At 40.2% G+C, this 17,893-nt stretch overlaps 1 protein-coding gene across 2 annotated transcripts in view; it reads left to right on the top strand.

Moving 5' to 3' along the window:
• Nucleotides 1-17,893, top strand: part of myt1la (myelin transcription factor 1-like, a) — an 88,425-nt gene that overhangs the window by 13,229 nt on the left and 57,303 nt on the right. For both annotated transcript variants that reach the window (XM_039599391.1, XM_039599392.1), the window contains exons 2-5: nt 6,604-6,701; nt 7,797-7,851; nt 8,633-8,666; nt 15,961-16,023. In XM_039599391.1, coding sequence (XP_039455325.1) covers nt 7,797-7,851; nt 8,633-8,666; nt 15,961-16,023 — 152 coding nt within the window. In that variant the 5' untranslated portion in view covers nt 6,604-6,701. The remainder of the gene's footprint in view (nt 1-6,603; nt 6,702-7,796; nt 7,852-8,632; nt 8,667-15,960; nt 16,024-17,893) is intronic.

The raw sequence follows: 17,893 nt of genomic DNA, 5'->3' as shown, positions 1-17,893 counted from the left end.
GCAGAACTTTCATGCCAATCCATCAAACAGGTCCACTGATATTTTGGCAAGACCGTAAGTGGTCAAGCAGCTGCCATCGGCTCTAGACTCGCACGGCTCACATAAATAATATTTTATAGGTCACCAATAAAAGCAGTTTACATCTAGAATAATAAAAATATTCTGCCCTGATATGAAGACAAACACGAGGCAGCACTGCACCGCTCTCTCTCTGTTCATTTGTGCTGTTTGGTTTGTGCACTGCAGCATCACATCACACACCAGGTGTTTCTGTTTGTTGGGTTTGATAAAAGTTCTCTGCTGTAATAAAACACAGAGCTGCTGTCTGGCTCTGGCACAAACACACACCTCACCTGGCTGCCTGATCTGTGCGTGTGTGTGTGTGTGTGAGCTTGTTTGGACTCACAAACATTTGCCTGTGAGTGTTTGGATGTGTGCAGCAGATTCTCTGCTCCAGCCTGAAACTGGAGCAATTTTAGGGAGCGATGACAAATGATTTACAATCATTTTTAGGTATGAAAGTGGGTCCTCGGGTTGTTGAGTGATTTCTTGTCCGTCTGTCCATCCATCCATTTTCAGCTGCTTATCTGCAGTCGGGTCAAAGTGGCAGCAGACTAAGCAAATTAGTCCACACGTCCATCTTCCTGGCAATATCTTCCAGCTCCTCCTGGGTGATGTGGGCGGCGTTTCCAGGCCAGATGAGATAAATCATCTCTCCAGCGTGTTCGGGGTTGGTTCTGGAGTCTCCTACCAGTTGGTTGGGTCTGGAAATCCTCCAATGGAAGCCACCTAGGAGGCATCCTGAAACACGTAAATTGGCTCCTTTCTGTAGCTCCTCGCTGTGTGAGTCCAGCCACCCTGTGGAGGAAAATAATTTCAGCTGCTTGTACTTTCTGATCTTTCTTTCAGTCACTACTCAGAGCTCATGACCGTAGCGGAGGACTGAAACATAGATCGAAAAGTTAAGCCCCTCCTTTGACATTTTTGAGCTTGAATTCCTTGTCTTCGGGTTGTTCTGTCGTTTTCTTTAATTGCTGGGATTACTTTATACACTCTATGTGGAAGTAAGGGTGTCATTACAGCAGGAATTTTCCATTACTTGTATCAAAAATCCGTCAGCTTGGAGCAGAACCCTGGACTTCAAACATTTGGCTTCAAAGGTGGTCCCAACTTCAATTTTAAAGCACTTTTTTGTGGTACTGATTGATTTTCAGTCATACGCCAGGCATGTAAAACTCATCAGTTTTCAGCCCACTCCTGTGTACTTGTATATGTAATGAAGCCTCTATGGCTTCATTACATATACTACAGTTATTGTACAAAAACATCAGCTGATTCAGGTAACGTCACAGTCTCTTTACCAGCTCAATCCAGGGTTTCCACCTGATCAGGGGTCTCTGGCTCCTCCCACCAGGGTGCTGAACAAATGCAGTTCATGTTATGGATACAGTAAGCCACATGTTTCCTGCAGTACAAGGTTAGCATGCATACAACCCTCATAAATCTCTTTTGTGTGCATGCATGAATGCCACAACGTGACTGGTTCATGTGTTTCAAGGATCGGTTTTTGATTGGCTCGTTGGGGGACAGGCCATCTGTAAGTGCCATGCCTCTCCTTTTTAATGTCTATGACATTGCACCCCATGGTGTCTCGATATAGAAAGTAAATGATTTGATGGTGCTTGCTCCGCCTCCTTCATGATGTTCTTACATTGTATTGAACTTTGGCACAGTTTTGCTAAAAAAATAAGCCCGTCACAGATATAGTTATTAAGTGCTGCGATGGCTTTGACCTACAGGGCAATCTGCAGCCACCATTTCTTTTTAATGTGGCACCTTTAGATTGTTTTCAGGCAAAAAAAATAGTGTAACAAAAATGAGAACACCGGTACATAATGTACATTTCTGCTGTAACCCAAAAGTGCGTGAAACTCGAATGAATTTGTGTGCATTTGCAAGACTGTGTGTGTGTGTGAGGGTACACGCTTTATATTGAAGTGTGTTCCTCAGTATAGGGGAGCTCTGCATCATATTGTACCAGACAGGCAGAGTGCTGGACTGAATACTAAGCAGCAGGAAGCTCCTCTTCACACAGCGCCAATCCAGCCATATAGGACACAGTGACACATACACTCGCTGGCTGAGAGCTTCTATTTCTTTCCATTTTTCACTTCACTAATTCAGGTTGGTCTTTCATAGCAAAATTAATGAACATCTAAGAGGAGCACCGTATTATTACACGGTAATTACTACTCCATAGCTTAATATTGCTTATTATTAGACAACCAAACACATATGTTTGTATGCTCTTCTTGCAGGGGTTTCATGAACATTATGCATTTTCTAGCTAATAACCTTATTAAAACCACAAAATAGTGAAATGATGAAACTTTTTGTTCCAAAAAGGCTGCTGTTTTAAAATAATATACATTTGCAAACCTACAGTGTATCCCATGAAAACAACACACTCTTCCTTCCAGCTGAGTCTTTTCAAATGCCGTGTGACTTTCAGAAGTTTCTAAGAAAATGCAGCAAGTTCCTCATTTTCTAATGTAATTTGCCAACTTGGTGTCATTGTAAATGTTCCTATTTATACCATAGCTCTCAAAAAATACATTTCTAATGATTTCAAAAATGCCCTTCTTTTTGAAAATGTTTTTCCTCACTCACAAACGTCTATAACAGCCTTTCTTTCTCCGTAATTTTACTCTCTTCACCAAAAATGATGCTATATGAAAAAATCCTGACTGAAATTTTTGAAAATTATCCAACAACATATCAGAATTTCCCCATTTTCCCAGGAAGTCTTTAATATTATCTCTTCTCTCCAAAAATATGATAAAATATAACTAAAAAAATCACAATTCAAATTAATTTTCAAAATGCTGTTCACCAAAATCTGTTTTCTTTCCAAACACAGTCTGTTCTGACTCCAGAATATACTGCAGTATACTCAAAATCTCCCTAATTTTTAGAAATGCTCTCACTTTTCAGAAATAAGAATAATTTATCATAAGTTAACTTAAAACATTCTTCTTTTCCCCCTTTCCTAAAATGTTTTTTAAATGTTCTGATTTTTTCAGAATTAAAAATCAGTTTCTACAAAATCTCCTCAATTCGTTGTTTTCAAAAATATTTTTCTTCTCCCTGTTATAAAGAAGTCCTTCATAAGTGTCCTCACTCAACAGAAGGCTTCTCTTATTTCAATAAGTCCTCTTTCCAACAAAATTTTCATTATCCTTGACTTATAACAATGCCCTTCCCCTTAAAACAAACAAAAAACAAAACAAATTTTAGTTTCCCAAAATTTGACATTTTGTCTCATTCTTTTCTTATTTACCAAAACATGTTCTCGATTAAAAATACAAAAATATTACAACTTTCCTCACATATTTTAAAGTCTCGTCATAGTTTAGCATGTCCTTAATTTCTAAAAAAGCTCACACTTTCCACTTAATGTCTTTCATTCATGTCAATGCCAAAATGTCTTTAATTCCTCTCTTTACAGTATTTCTTTCATTCTTCTCGTTATAAAGACTTGCTGTTTAACAATTCCAGATGTCCTCCCTTTTCAATAATGTTTTCCTTTTCCCAAAAAAAATCACTGACTTCCCCTTCCTCTTATTATTCTATTTCACAAAAGTATTGTTATTTTGTCCCAGTTTTCCTCACTTTTCAAAACTACTTGTTATTTCCCCCTTCATTCTGTCTAAGAATATACCTCTACACAAATCTCCTCACTTTCCAGAAATGTCCTTGCAATCCTGAAAGTCCTCGTGTCCAAAACCTGAGCGCGTTCCTCAGAAAGACAAAGAGAACCAGAAAGAGGACGCAGCCTATAGAAGTGCACATTCATAAAGACACAGTAGTGAGGTTAGCGCACCCTCTGCACGCGCTCAAACTCACATTAATGTGCGCACATTAAGCGTGCAGCCCACTCAGTCGTATAGTTTCCAGGGAGGTGGAGGAATCTTTTTTTTCGGCTCAGCTCTTCACAGCAGAGGGAGGGAAGACTGTGTTTGATGTAGGGCGCGTTGGAGCGCGCTCAGTGAAGTGGCGGCCTTAGATGCACCCAGCCTTGGTATGCTGTGGAAACATAATGGGAGCTGGTTGAGAGTTCAGGCGAGGCTGTCCAGAATTTACATTTATATTAAGGCTGCAAACCCCCCCGAGCTGCACTGCAGCCGAGGAGAGACACGCACTCGGAGCTGCTGTGTTCACGTCTTCATGATCAAACTGTTGTTTCACTCTTGTTTCGCTCCGTCTTATGTTGCTCTTTGCATTGAAAACCTCGCAGCAAGATTCTGTGGAGATTTTTGGGGGGCTCATTTTAGCCCAAGATGTGGTTTTTGCGTTGCTTAAAATGTCGAAAAGATGCAGTGCGTTGGTTTGGTTGGGATTTTACTGATCTCAGCGCTGCATTAATGGTTTTTTAACATTGCATCATATTTCACAGAAGCACATTATGAGAATCTTAAACAGTGCCCTAAATCACTCCCAGTTTCATTTATCATAGTGTGTGCTATAGTCACACTATACTTTCTCTGGCATCTAAGTGGCCCTCAACAATTCCCACAGTGGACAAGTTAGTGTTGATGTCATGCACTCAGCTTTCTACTACCTATTTAAAAATGCAGTACATCATATAAGAGATTTCTTCCTTCGGCTGCTCCCTTTGAGGATCTCCAGAGCAGACCATCAGCCTTCATCTCACCCTGTCACACCAACCTCTGTATGTCCTCCTTCACTACGTCCATGGGTCTTCTCTGTGGTGCTCCTCACAACAAAATAAGATCATTAAAAGGTTTATGGCAAAGAACATCACCTAAAATGAATCTATTCTGATATTTAACTATATTTAACAATATACCTGTGCAATCATTGACCTGCTATGATGCACATGAAGATGAAACTAATGAGGAGAGGTAGTAGTTTTGTTACATAAATGTTTAAAGGGTTCAATTTAATGGATTCTGACCAGATGAAATCTACTCAATTGGTAATAACAAACATATTTTTCTTAATAATTAATAATTTCAATTCAATTTTATTTATTCAGCACGAAATCACAGCAACAGTCACCTCAAGGTGCTTTATAATCTAAGGTAGACCCTACAATAATACATACAGAGGAAAACCCAACAATCATATGACCCTCTATGAGCAAGCACTTTGGCGACAGTGAGAAGGAAAAACTCCCTTTTACCAGGAAGAAACCTCCGGCAGAACCAGGCTCAGGGAGGTGCGGCCATCTGCTGCGACCGTTTGAGGAGAGAGAAGGAAGACATGATAGAAGACATGCTGTGGAAAAGAGACAGAGATTATTAACAAGTATGATTCAGTGCAGAGAGATCTATTAACAGATAGTGACTGAAGAAGAAATACTCAGTGCATCATGGGAATCCCATTATTCCCATTATTTCAATAAAACTATAAAAAAATATATATATTTCAGTTGCATTTTACTAAAAATGTTTTTGCTTCAAGAATATTGTTTTTTCAGTGTGGAACAGGAAGTGGAAACAAGGGGGGCAAGCAAAAGTACCACATGTTCAAAACAGAGGGAGACAAAGTATATAAACATCAGAAACATGAGAAGGAATAACAAATCAAAACAGTGACCAAATTTGGTTTTACTGTCAAACCCTAACAGAATATATTTACTGTGAAAGTGTAAAAATAAAAAATAAATCTGTGGGTTAGTGTAGGACTTGAAACGTGACTCTGGTGTGATCGATCTAATTATTCTTGCCTCTTGCCTCCGAAACGTGGAGTTTTGAGCCCTGCAAACTCTCAGCTTCGTCTACATGTGCAAAACTCAACAGATGTCGACGCGGCCTGATGAGAAATGTGTTGATGGGAAGGAATTCAAGCCTCGAAAACACATAAATACCACGACTGTTTCAGGAACACAAATGTCTGCCTGCAGACGCCGATGCCGACGTGTGCAAAGTCATTAGGAGAAGACCTTTCGTGCGCAGTTTCAAAGTGCTTTTCTTCTGCGGTAAAAACGGGGAGGCTCTGACCCTCTTTTAAAGGTGATCGATGTCGAGGCGTGGGGGAGTTTTGGGTTTTTGTTACTTGCTGACTAAAATGCTGCTTGTGCTCAGATGCTCCTTAGGAGTCATAGTTTTGTTATGCTTTTACATAGACTTGCACCTTTTTTAATCAAACGTGAAGGGAGATGCTCTTCTTTTATGCTGATAATTCAGTCAGGTATGTCTTTGAAGCGCGTTATCCTTCCAGGGGTAAGATTTCTGTGTAGATGGCCTTATTATCCATAATTTGCAGGTCATGCTACGGGTTTCTGAAATGTGTTTAGCAGTGACTTTCAAGGACCTCTCATGAGAAACACCTAATTGACTGGATGAATTAAATCTCACATTTGTAAATATCAGTGAAATGTTTAGACTGTGTTTGGCACCAGTCTCTCAAGTCTTGAAATGTCATTAGGCTTTATAATTATACATTTCACAGAGACAATGAAGTTCCCCACCTTTCCGCACACAGTGTCTCGCTAAAGGAAACTACCTCAGAGCAAACAGCTGCAGACAACAAACTGGCAGCAGAACTGAGAAAGTGGTTTTTTTTTTTTTTTTGCAGATCATGACTCTGGAAGATGGTGTCTGAGATTTGAATTTGAAGTCTAAAGCTACAGAACCAACAGCAGATACAGAGGTGCCACACTGAGCTACAGCCAGGTATTGTCACAACTGACTGGTGTTTCTATTCTTTTTGGCTCACAGTATGGCGGTGGTTGCATTTTTATAGTTGATTTGTTCTGATCCTGGGACAAAAACCTCAAAAATTATAATTCCAGCAGCCATCTGATAATCTGATAATCTGATAATCTGATAATCGCTGCAATTAAACCCTTTTTTGTGCACAAACTCTGGACAATTTCAAGAGAGTCAGGTCAGGTGGGCTTTCTCTCACCTAGTATTCAGCAGGAAACAGGGAGCTCCAGAGCTAACGGGTTAAAGACTGACTGATTAGTAAGTCTACAGGGGGTGTATGGTTGTAATGGCTTCAGTAGTCCATATAAAGAGTTGTTCAGAGTGGTTTCCAAGTGGTGGTTTAAGTGGTTTTATATCAGCCACATGAGAACAAAGAACCTAAACCGAAATCTTAAGATAGAGTAATGCATTAAATCCTTGCTGTAGTCGGTGATATCATTATTTGCAAACTTGTGCACTGGTGTGTTTGGGTTCCTCTGCAATCATAAGAAAAACTAAGCTGAACAACAGCTGCAACACAGGAAGGAGAGAAGAAATCAGGGCCGATTGAGTCTAAATGTTCAGCAGATTGTCACACCGCTGCACTATTACATTTTCTTTCAGGAGGTTTGGTCTTTGTGGTAGTTAATATACCTTAATGTGTTTACACAGACAGACCTATTAGGATTCTTGGGGTGCAGGCCAGGCTACAGTTTAGGCTGGGGTATGGAGCGACGCCGTAGCCTTTATCGCAGGTTTAATGCAGAACTATAAATCACGCATTCAGCTGTTTTACTGCAGAACTGTCTATATAAATTAAATGTTACTTTAACATATCCACATTAGCTTTTTGTTTGCACTATTTAGTCTAAACAGTATCTGTCAGAGCTTCTGGAAACTTGGCTTTCCCGCTTGTAATTAATGACTTTGATGCTGATGTGAATGCTGCAAATGGGAATTAAAGTCCTCATGTCTCCAAGGACAGCTTAAAGCAGAGGTGGCACAGTGCCTCACGGAAATATGAACACAACTACTTCTGCCACTGCAGTTTCAGAAAGCTAACTTGTTTTCCCTCTGCAGATGGAGGTGAATGCAGTTGAAAAACGCCATCGAACACGATCCAAAGGAGTCAGAGGTATGTGTTTGTCCATCTGCCTGTCAGGTTTTACAAGGGTTTTTTTTTTTTGCCAGCGTGGCTCAAGATCGCTGAATGAATCACCATCCATTAGGAAAAAGCCAAATTAGACATCTAATATGTTAGCTGCTCCTGTCCCAAAACCTTTATTCACACAAATTTGAATGTAACAAATCTTTCAACATCTGTTCCTTGTGAAAAGTCTCCATGTCAAAGTGTCCCTGTGCAAGGTATTGAAATCCAAATTGCCTGTGATGCATCCATTGGAGTGTGATTGTGTGCATGATAAAGGACATATAATAAAGAGATGTATGAATGCATGTGTGTGTGTGTAAGCGGGTCAATGTGGCTTGTACCTTAGAAAGATCTCTAAGGGCTCAGTTAAGGTAGAAAAGCACAATGACGCCTGAAAGCAGGACCCAACCTGTTAACCTCTGCACACAGGATTAGGTTTAAATATCATTTTTAGCGTGGGTCGCTTGAAAAGCCTAAGTGACTCTATTATAAGGTTTCTCTTATAATCCTCGGTGACCTGTTGCATTATAAAAGGTGAAGGTAAGTTTGTCTACAAGAGTAAAATTAAAAGATACCATTCTAGTGATGTCCAGTTAGTAAATGTGGAAATTTTAACATATTTTACAGGTTGTATTTCTGCCTCCACTTCATGCTAACAACAGTGGGATCATCTGAAGCACAATTACAGTGGATGTGTTTATTATTGTTGGCTCGTGACTGTTGAAAGCGTTAACATTAATCTTTGTTGTTGTGTCCCTGTCTGCAGCCGCCGTGGAAGCAGTAACACAGGAGTTATTCAGGTAGGTAAACCTCTGCTGATCTCGTGCATCCATCACTGTACTGCTCTATTTTTTCCTTCTTTTTTTTTATTGCATTTTGGCTTTGTATTGAGGCAGCTAGCATTCATCAAAGAAAATATTACTGAGAGACTTTTCCTGTATAATCAGTTATATGTCATTTCGATCCATCATCTCGCAGTTCTTATTCTCAGGCCCACCACGTCTGCTGCTGGGGTCCAGCCTGTGAAATACAGGAATCGGCCTGATGCAGTGCACCAGATTTTTGAGCCTGAGCTGAGCTCGAAGGCGATAAATAAATACCGTCGGTCGCGTGTTAATTTGTCCAACGCTGTGTATTACACGAACAGCTAATTTAAATTAAATGCAGCCAGTAATTCATTAAATTTTGATGACTGACTAGAGAGAATCAGCAGCAGCTCCTGACAGTGAGTGCTGAATACCACTGCTACCTATGTGTGTGTGTAAATGTGTGTGTGTGAGAAGGGCAGGTTTCTGCTTCACTTAATCTCATTTAGTAAAACTGACAAATATTGGTGTGTGCAGCAGATTATGGTCGAACCCGGTTTGATCCAGGTCAGCGCTTTACTGTAAACAACATGTCCTGCCTGTGCCGTGTGAGCCCGGAGCGAAGGAGCAGAAAACTCGGCGTGATTCACCCGGAATTTAAATCTGATGGGTGCTGGTGAGGGCCAGACATGGACAGGGCAAAGTCAGCAGTAAATCGTGGAAATGATTCACAGAGTAAATACTGCAAAATATTATAAGAACATCATGACCAATCACTTAAATGTGTTCGTCGGTTTTATTTTTTCATCACAGTCGCTGACTAATCTGACTAATCTTCGGGGATAAACATGTACAAATAAATTTGTCATTGCAGTGTGATGCGGCAGATTTGGGGGGGGGGGCAAGTGAAATTAAAATTCTACCATGACTTAATTTAAATTGCTAAATAAATACATCACATCTGTCAGCTCAGTGGGAATCAGAGCTGCAGCTAATGCTGCACCACAGCGATGAATTTTAACTTTAGCTGCAGTAATTTCTGGGATGACTAATGAGTACAGCTAATGGTGGACATTTACAGTTCCCTGCGGATGGTGTTTTGGTGGCCCCCTTGAACTCTCTTCTGGTGTAACCATTGGGCTGCAATTTCAGCTTGTACCCAGGAAATGTCAACATTTGATGAGCACGCTGTGGGGACAAACTCTCGTCTAAATCCCGGTGTGCCTGATATGTTTCTGGCTGCAGAAAACAAAAGGAAAAAAGCAAAAATCATACCTGACTGTAATCTAGCTGTTATCCCCTTCAAGGTTGTCTCCTTTTGCAGTCCATTTCTGAGGCGAGAACATGTGCTTTCATGATGTGATTTGGATTTCCTTGTGTGCATAAAAATGACCTTTAATTTTAAATTTAAGTTTGGGGAAGAGGACAAAGGGTGCATAACGTCACATGACCCTGACCTGATGTGTCGGATCAGTTTTGGTGTTTCTTATGCAAATGTCTTAACTTTGTTAGCTTTTTTTGCATTAACTCAGATCACGCTCCTATTCTCATCTTAGAATGATGAAGCATAACTGAAATTTAAATAGGCAATGTCACACCTCTTATTCAGGTGTTTTCAGCCCCATTGCCACACAGGTATAAAATCAAGAATCCAGCCACAGTCTGCGTTTACCAACTGTGAGAGAATGTGTGGTTGAAGTCGAGGGTGGTGCTTTAACATTACGCCAGCTCAATGTTTCATGATCAACTGATTTCTGTGTTATTAGCAAGTGGAAGCATTGCTGTGGCAACTCAGCTACAAAGTTGCAGATAATGTAAAGTTCCAGTGCAGGATTGGGGAGCGCCAACCTGCACAGAGCCTAAAAGTCACCAACGCTCTGCTGACTGAACAACTGCAGAGCTCTGAACCTCCTCTGCCATTAACATCAGCACAAATACTGTGTGCCGGGAGCTCTGTGGCCGAGCAGCTCCCTTGAGAAGAGCCTGCCAAACAGAAGAAGGCTGAATTGGATTGAGGAGATGAGCTGACTGAACTGACAGGATACGTAAAGTACAACTACAAGATAAAGAAGAATAGTTTTGAGGTATGAATCATGCATACTCCAAGAAAAGTATGGAGCTAGTATAACGAGTCCCCTTTATATAATATTATAATGCACGACTGGATGTTTGGTGGAAAAAAAACAGATTGGGTGAACATTTTTCTGTTTGTGTGTCCGCTTATCTGTGACATACTGATAGATGATAGGAGTGGGAAAGCAGTCATTTTCAATCAACTTCAATCAGTAGATTTGAATAATTGCAAACAATAATCAGAGAAACAGAAGATCAGAGGCTGCAGATTTAAAGAAAGCCGTTGTATCGCGTCACATGACTGTGTCTAAACTTTAGCTCCGGGAGGTTTAGCACACAGCAAGCCTTTCAGTCTCACAATGAATCTAAAAAATGCTCTTCAGATGAGAGCGACTTGAAACTGTTTCAATAGTACTGGATGTCACTGTGCTGACATCAGTAAGACTGATTATTGCACTGTGATCGGGAGAATAATGCTGAAGTCAAAGGCATATTCAGCTGCTGTGGAAACAAGTGGAAATATCTCACCGCAAAAGAGAAACAACATTTTGTAATTTCAAACTCGGGCTCGTTAAGGTTAAGGTCTAAAGCGCTGATGCTTTAAAAAAAAAAAAAAGTTTTACCATGTGTGTTTGGCTCTAACCACACACACACACACACACACACACACACACACACACACACACACACACACACACACACAAAGCTGTGCTGGGATCAATAATGCAGTGCTATCAGTCTCAGCTCCCACACCGGTTGATGAGCTGCCTCACCTTGAACAAACCATCTCCTTCTCCTCCTCTCCTCTTTCTCCTTCTGTTCCTCCTCCATTTGGCTTTTTCCCCTTCTTCTTCACCTCTCCGTCACTCTCTTTTTGTCTTCCTACTTCTCATTTTCCCTCTCTTTTACTTCCACTCCTTGTTCCAGTTCCTCTCATTTACCTACCTGCAGTCCTACTCTTCTTCCTCCTCTTTAACCTCCTCCCCTCTGTTCTCCACCTCCTCTGCCTCTCTGCGCTCGTGAGCCTCACCTCTATTTTCGAGCAGCTCTCATTTTAGCCCGAGGTTGCAAAGCATATAGATCAGGTGATGTCGGGTGGGTGGAAGGGTGGGTGGAGCTCTGCGGTGCGGGGTCAGAGGTCGTGCTGGGTGTGGAGTCCCTGAAGGCAGGCGGCGTGATTTGGCTGCACAGTCTGCGTGTCTTCACTGCAAAGAGGTCTGAAAGCGTGACTCAGAGCTCGGGAGAAATCTACAGCCGTGATGCAGAAATAAAAAAAATAAATTAATAAATACATAAAGAGACAAAAACTATTAAAGCTGCTGCTGACAGATGAAAATGTTCCACATCTGTCTTAATGAACCAGAACAAATGCTGATAAAAAAAGATGCAAAACATAATCCAGGAAATCAAAATTGGATCACAGATGTGATTTTTAAGGTTTTGTCCAACAGCCTGTGCTTCACAGGGGTTTATGATGCTGCAAGGGAAGACTGATAATCAGAAAGGGAACAAGTAGAGATGCATGTGTAAAGTAATCTGCAAACAGTGCATGCTTGTGTGTGGGTTTTTTCATGTAATGAGAAGACAAACAAACTAAATCCCTGGGACAAAAACATCATCTCCTCTTGCTGCGCTGCTTTGCTTCCAGCATGACTAACAACTTTACATCGCTCTGTCAAAGGCTGCTCTCTGACCCAAACACTCGCGCTTCTGTGATGTCCGCTGGATCCCTTAAATTTGAATTTCATTTTGGCAAAGAGGACAGTGTTGCACGGAGCCAAGTCTTGCAAAATTTCCTGCAAACTGCACATGAGGTCCATGCTGAAATCGCAGGTGCACGCGTGCAGGCGGTCTGAACGGGATATCCATGAACAAAAACAGCAGCCATAGAAGATGACTCTGAAAGTGATACTGTTAATTTAGATAGGGCACTTTCTTTTCTTTCAATGGGAGGAGTGGTCCAGTGGTTAGCACTGTTGCATCACAGTAACAGGGTCTGAATCCACCACACTGGCTGCATGGAGTTTGCATGTTTCCCTGTGCTTGTGGGTTCTCACCAGCTCCTCTGGTTTTCTGCCCCACTCCAAAGACGCGTGTGTTAAATTAACTGGTGATTCTAAATTTTGTAGGTGTGAACTGTGTTTGTCGTTAAGAGGATGGATGGATCCTTCTGGTGGGACCTTCTAAATAAGCTCATTTTTCAGCAGACAAGTCTGAGTCTGTGGAGTTTTTCTGTATCAAAACAGACCATTAGGTGCCGTGGGTCCCTAAGCATAAAATTTCAAAGTAGACCTATTATGGTTTTCCTTATTTTCTGCTGCTACAATGGAAAACAAATATAGAAACCAAATAACAATCTGTTCAGGACATGAAACCCAAAGAAACTCACACTGTGAAAACAAAAAGTCCACTTCACAAAAACAGACAAATATATCAATCATTAAAAAAATAATCCCATCCCACAAAAAAATCAGCAGAAGGAAGTTTTGACATGATTAGATCTATGAGTTACTTTTCCAAAAAGATTATCTGTTATCTTTTTGGTTCTTAAAGAACTGAGGTTCATTAATGAGGTTCATTTTCCTCTGTAGAAACAGCTTTGGTTCTAGTGGAATTTCCTTTGAGATAATTTTCTCATATGCCATGCTGAACTCTTTCCAAAAATTTTAATCTTTCTGTGAAGCATCTCAGTACAACTGTTATTAGTACATAAATATGTCTTTATTATAACGATTTAACTGGGTAGAAGGTACACTTGTTTGCGATAACCAGTTAAAATGTATTAATCCGTGCAAGCAATGAGCATGAACTGATTTTTGATCTGCTACTGAAATTTCAGTTTCCAAATCTTTTGTTGTAACCTCTCTCGGGAGACAGACACTATCTCTACTTTTAAGATTAGGCTTAAAACTTTACTTTTTGATAAAGCAGTTAGGGCTGGATCAGGTGACCCTGATTCCTCCCTTAGTTAAAGTATGCTGCAGTAGGCCTAGGCTGTGGGGGATTACAATGATGCACTGAGTGTTTCTTTTTCAATCACTATATGTTTATACACCAATCTGCATTTAATTATTGGTTATTATTATCTCTGGCCTCAACCACAACTGGCTGTGGTAGATGGCTTCTCCTCCCTGAGCCTGGTCTGCCGGCTTCTTCCTGTTAAAAGGGAGTTTTTCCTTCCTACTGTCCTCTGGTTGTTGGGGTTTCTCTGTATTATTGTACAGTCCTTATCTTACAGTATAAAATGCCTTGAGGCAACCGTTATTGTGATTTGGTGCTATATAAAAAAATTAATTGAACCTCTTTGATGAGCAGGATGTAAGGTGATAATAAAACTCAAACATTCGTTTGTCATCAGTATTCCAGTCAGTGTTTCTGGGGGCCTAATAAGTGAATTATGCTTTTATGTACAATTGCTTGTATTTGATTGGCCAGCACTGCACAGTTTTGCTGGAAAAGGTCATCATATTGTGCTGAAGGAAAAAAAAATAACTGTTATCCTTGCATTTTTGGCTGAAGCCTTTTGTATTGGTGCCCCTGTGGATTAGAAATGAATGAAGAGGCTGAGTTGAAGCGCTGTTGTCTGTCTGATTGCCGACTGTAGGAATAATTCAATGAAAAGCAGGCAGTGGCCTTGAATTTAGAGGAACTACAATGGAGTCCAAAGGTGAAAAAAAAAAAATCACAGATAGAGAGTCCAGATCACAACAAGCTAAATGTGGACAAATGTGGGATGTTACTAATGCTGAGTTTACACCAGCTTCACACGGTTGTGAGTAGTTTTCCATTTTTACCTTTTCTTTGTGCTAATGTCCACGTTATTCCCTTTAAATCTGTATAAATTGTGACTTTGTGGTAATTCACATTTATTCCCAGTTGGGCTGCTTTTTTCAACGTTCAAAAATAAAACTATGAAGACACTCAAAATACATTTCCTGTGCAACTTTTTCACATTTACAGTTTTGAGGGATATCCCTCTAAAATTTCTCTAACTAGAAATATGTGTAAAAAAAAATCAAAACAATTTTCAATTTTTCATAGTTTATTGCACTTTTTTGCAATTTATGTAGTTACTATAGACTTAATGCATACATATTATTAAAATTTGGGATATAATGGTTGTATTGATGTATAACAACTTGAAATACTCCCCAAAATGGCACTACAGCATGTAAAATTATACAGATGAGCTCTGGCGCACTTGGTTCTATGGTAGGTCTTAAAGGGTTAAAATCCTTCTCTCTCTGTATTTAGTGTCGTTTTATCCCAGCGCTGGTCGGGTTGTCGCTTTCCTTCATTTTTTCACTTCTTTGTTGTAGAGGAACTATTCTCAGAAGACAAACCTTAGCTATGATCCTTCATATCTTGAGTCTGAAGGTGCAGGCAAGAATTAAAATTTTGCCTCCACCACAAATAAAACGCCTACGATTTCTCCTCTCCTACATGTTTTCCGTACTGCATATGTGTCTTTAGCCACATACATAAAATGTGGTCCAACTCGGCCACTGTATTCAACATGGTGGGACAACATGGCAGCTTCCACAAAGTGGTGCCCACACCTATGTGTTTTTAATGTATCAATTCTGAGTTTATGAGAGTGCTTCAGTTTATTACACACAAATCAGTGAATATTTATGTGTACAAGATTTTTTCTATTAAATAACCTCAAAAAATAACTCACTGTACCTTTAAAATGAACAAATTTCATGACCATTAGAGACTGCTTTGTGTACAGAAGTTACTGTCTCAGATTAAAACCCTTGTAAGTGTAGATGTAACAGGTAATACCATGCTTATAGGACCTAATAAGCATCTAATTAACGTGCATTAATCTGACTGTATGGTAACCTTTATGAGGATATTTTCTCTCGATACATCTCATAGATGCAAAAAAACATACTTAACTGTTAAAATGTGCATAACAGTATGTACACAAGGAGAACAGAAATACTAGGAGAAGATAAAAAATTCAGAAAAGCACATGTAAGAGCAAGTCTTAAGAAGATATACAAGCTAAAAAAAAACTACAGCTGGGCATGAATGATAGATATAAATATGCTGAACGTGCAGCCCTGGATGAACCTCAGTTATCATTATATTTTGCGTGCTGGATTGAGATGGTCTGCGTGCGGTACAGGAAAATAAAATCGAGACTTGCTGAAGGACAGATGATGTGCTGCTTGGTTTTTTCTGACGATGTGTGTTTCCTTCTCAGCTGTCCCACCCCCGGCTGTGATGGCAGCGGTCATGTCAGCGGGAAGTACGCCAGACACCGCAGGTACGAGATGCTCGACATATTTTCTACAGTGTAAATGACGCTCTTAGATACTCTTAGAATAATGTTAGGTGTTGTAATATATTGTCATGTCAGTGTCTTTGAGCTGGCGCTGGTCTCTATTTTCCTTGTGCCTGAGCTATGAGGCTGCTTTTAATGAAGCCCGTGCAGCCGAGGTCTGAGGGAGCTCTAAAATCCTGTATATATGAAGGATTGGGATATCGTCCTAATCAGCACACGTCATCGGCTCGGTCCTGCCGACATAATCATCTTTATTTAAGCTCTTAGAAAGGGCTTCACTCTGGACAGCAAATAAAAAAAAAAATCTGTTACAAGGTCCTTTAAATTGAGTATTCAAATAAAATGAAACTGATGACATGAAAAGTTGTAAGCTAAAAGACAATTTAAAGAAGGATATGACCTGAAATAAAGTGGAAAAAAATGAATATAGTCAGGGAAATACTTGCATAAATTTTCAACAGTCCGTTTTAAATAGGGGTTTAGGAGATGTTAATGACACCACCAGCTGGTTTCCTCCGTTTCAGAGCCCCGGAGCCTCGACTTCAAAGACCGCTGAGACAGATAAAACACCTCAGCCTGTGAATTGTAAACGACATACCGAGTTGTCTGGTATTACAAGGTCATGTAGCTGAGAGAGGAGGCTTACTAGTGAGCCATCAACAGGAGCTTAAAGTGAAATCTTAAATGCACTAGTTTACTCAGGAACTAAGATCAATTTAGCAGCAGCTGAGAGAACGAGGAGGAAACATGTAATGGCAATTTTTTTTGACAACTTTTTGACTGCTTGCTTTTGCCAGTAAAGCTCATCAAGAAGTTGTTTTTGGTCCACATAAAACTCAAGGCTATTTTTTTGATTGACAAAGAGTAAACATTCATGTGTAATCAACTTCTTTACTTTTGCACCTCAGATGATTAGAATATACTGATAATTTGTCCAACACAAAAAGCATGAATGTTTTCTATTTTGGGTGCTGACTGGCTCTTAGGGTGTGTCACATCTGACATCTTTAGCATTCAGAATTCTTCCTGTTCAGGATTCTTTTAAAATGTCACTGAAAATCTTAAGCTTGATCACAATTGAAGATTTTTGCATGGTCTCTCACATGACCCAGTTACTAATGGACAGCACTGGCTCATTCTGGAGCCATTTGGGTAAATGTACACATACAGATGTGTGGGCTGTGGCATTTCAGTCTTGTGTGCCGCTATGGCACAATCCTGCCGTAACGATCAGGGTAAAATTGATTGCATTGGAAACAATAGCGCGAAATAACAGACCTTCATTTGGATGGAGTGATCCTGTCTTTCACTGACATGTTTCGGTAATATGGCTTGGCAAAGACAGAGAATTTTTGGAAATATCTACCACTGACAGACTGTATTACCAAAGGCTAATTTATCATGGACAAGAACCCAGTGAGGGAATTTTTTGGATTCTCCTGAGATGGTGCATTAGGCAGCTGTGTTTTCTAAAATATTCAACCAATTTAAAAATGATGCGTTTAATAATCCGATGATCATTTGGCAAAAGGAACATAGATACATTGTAACTATGTATTACATTTTATTTTTTCTCCCTCTAAACTTCATAGTAAATGGACCAGTTCATATGATGCTGTTCTGCTCTACTTGAGCACTTGGATACAACATGCCTCACACAATGGGGAAAACTTGGGGTTTAGTATCTTGCCAGGGATTGAACCACCAATTTTCTGATTAGTAGCTGACCTGCTCTAGCCATAGCTGCCCCCAACCTTACAGCACCTGGTATTTCCCAATGGTGTCCCGTCTGAGATCAGACAAGATCGGGCTTGCTTACACTTGATGTCCAGCGACATATGCTGGAAATGCA

This window comes from Oreochromis aureus, linkage group 15 (genome assembly GCF_013358895.1).
Source record: "Oreochromis aureus strain Israel breed Guangdong linkage group 15, ZZ_aureus, whole genome shotgun sequence".
NCBI lineage: Eukaryota > Metazoa > Chordata > Actinopteri > Cichliformes > Cichlidae > Oreochromis > Oreochromis aureus.
This window is presented reverse-complemented; position numbering and strand designations above follow the sequence as displayed.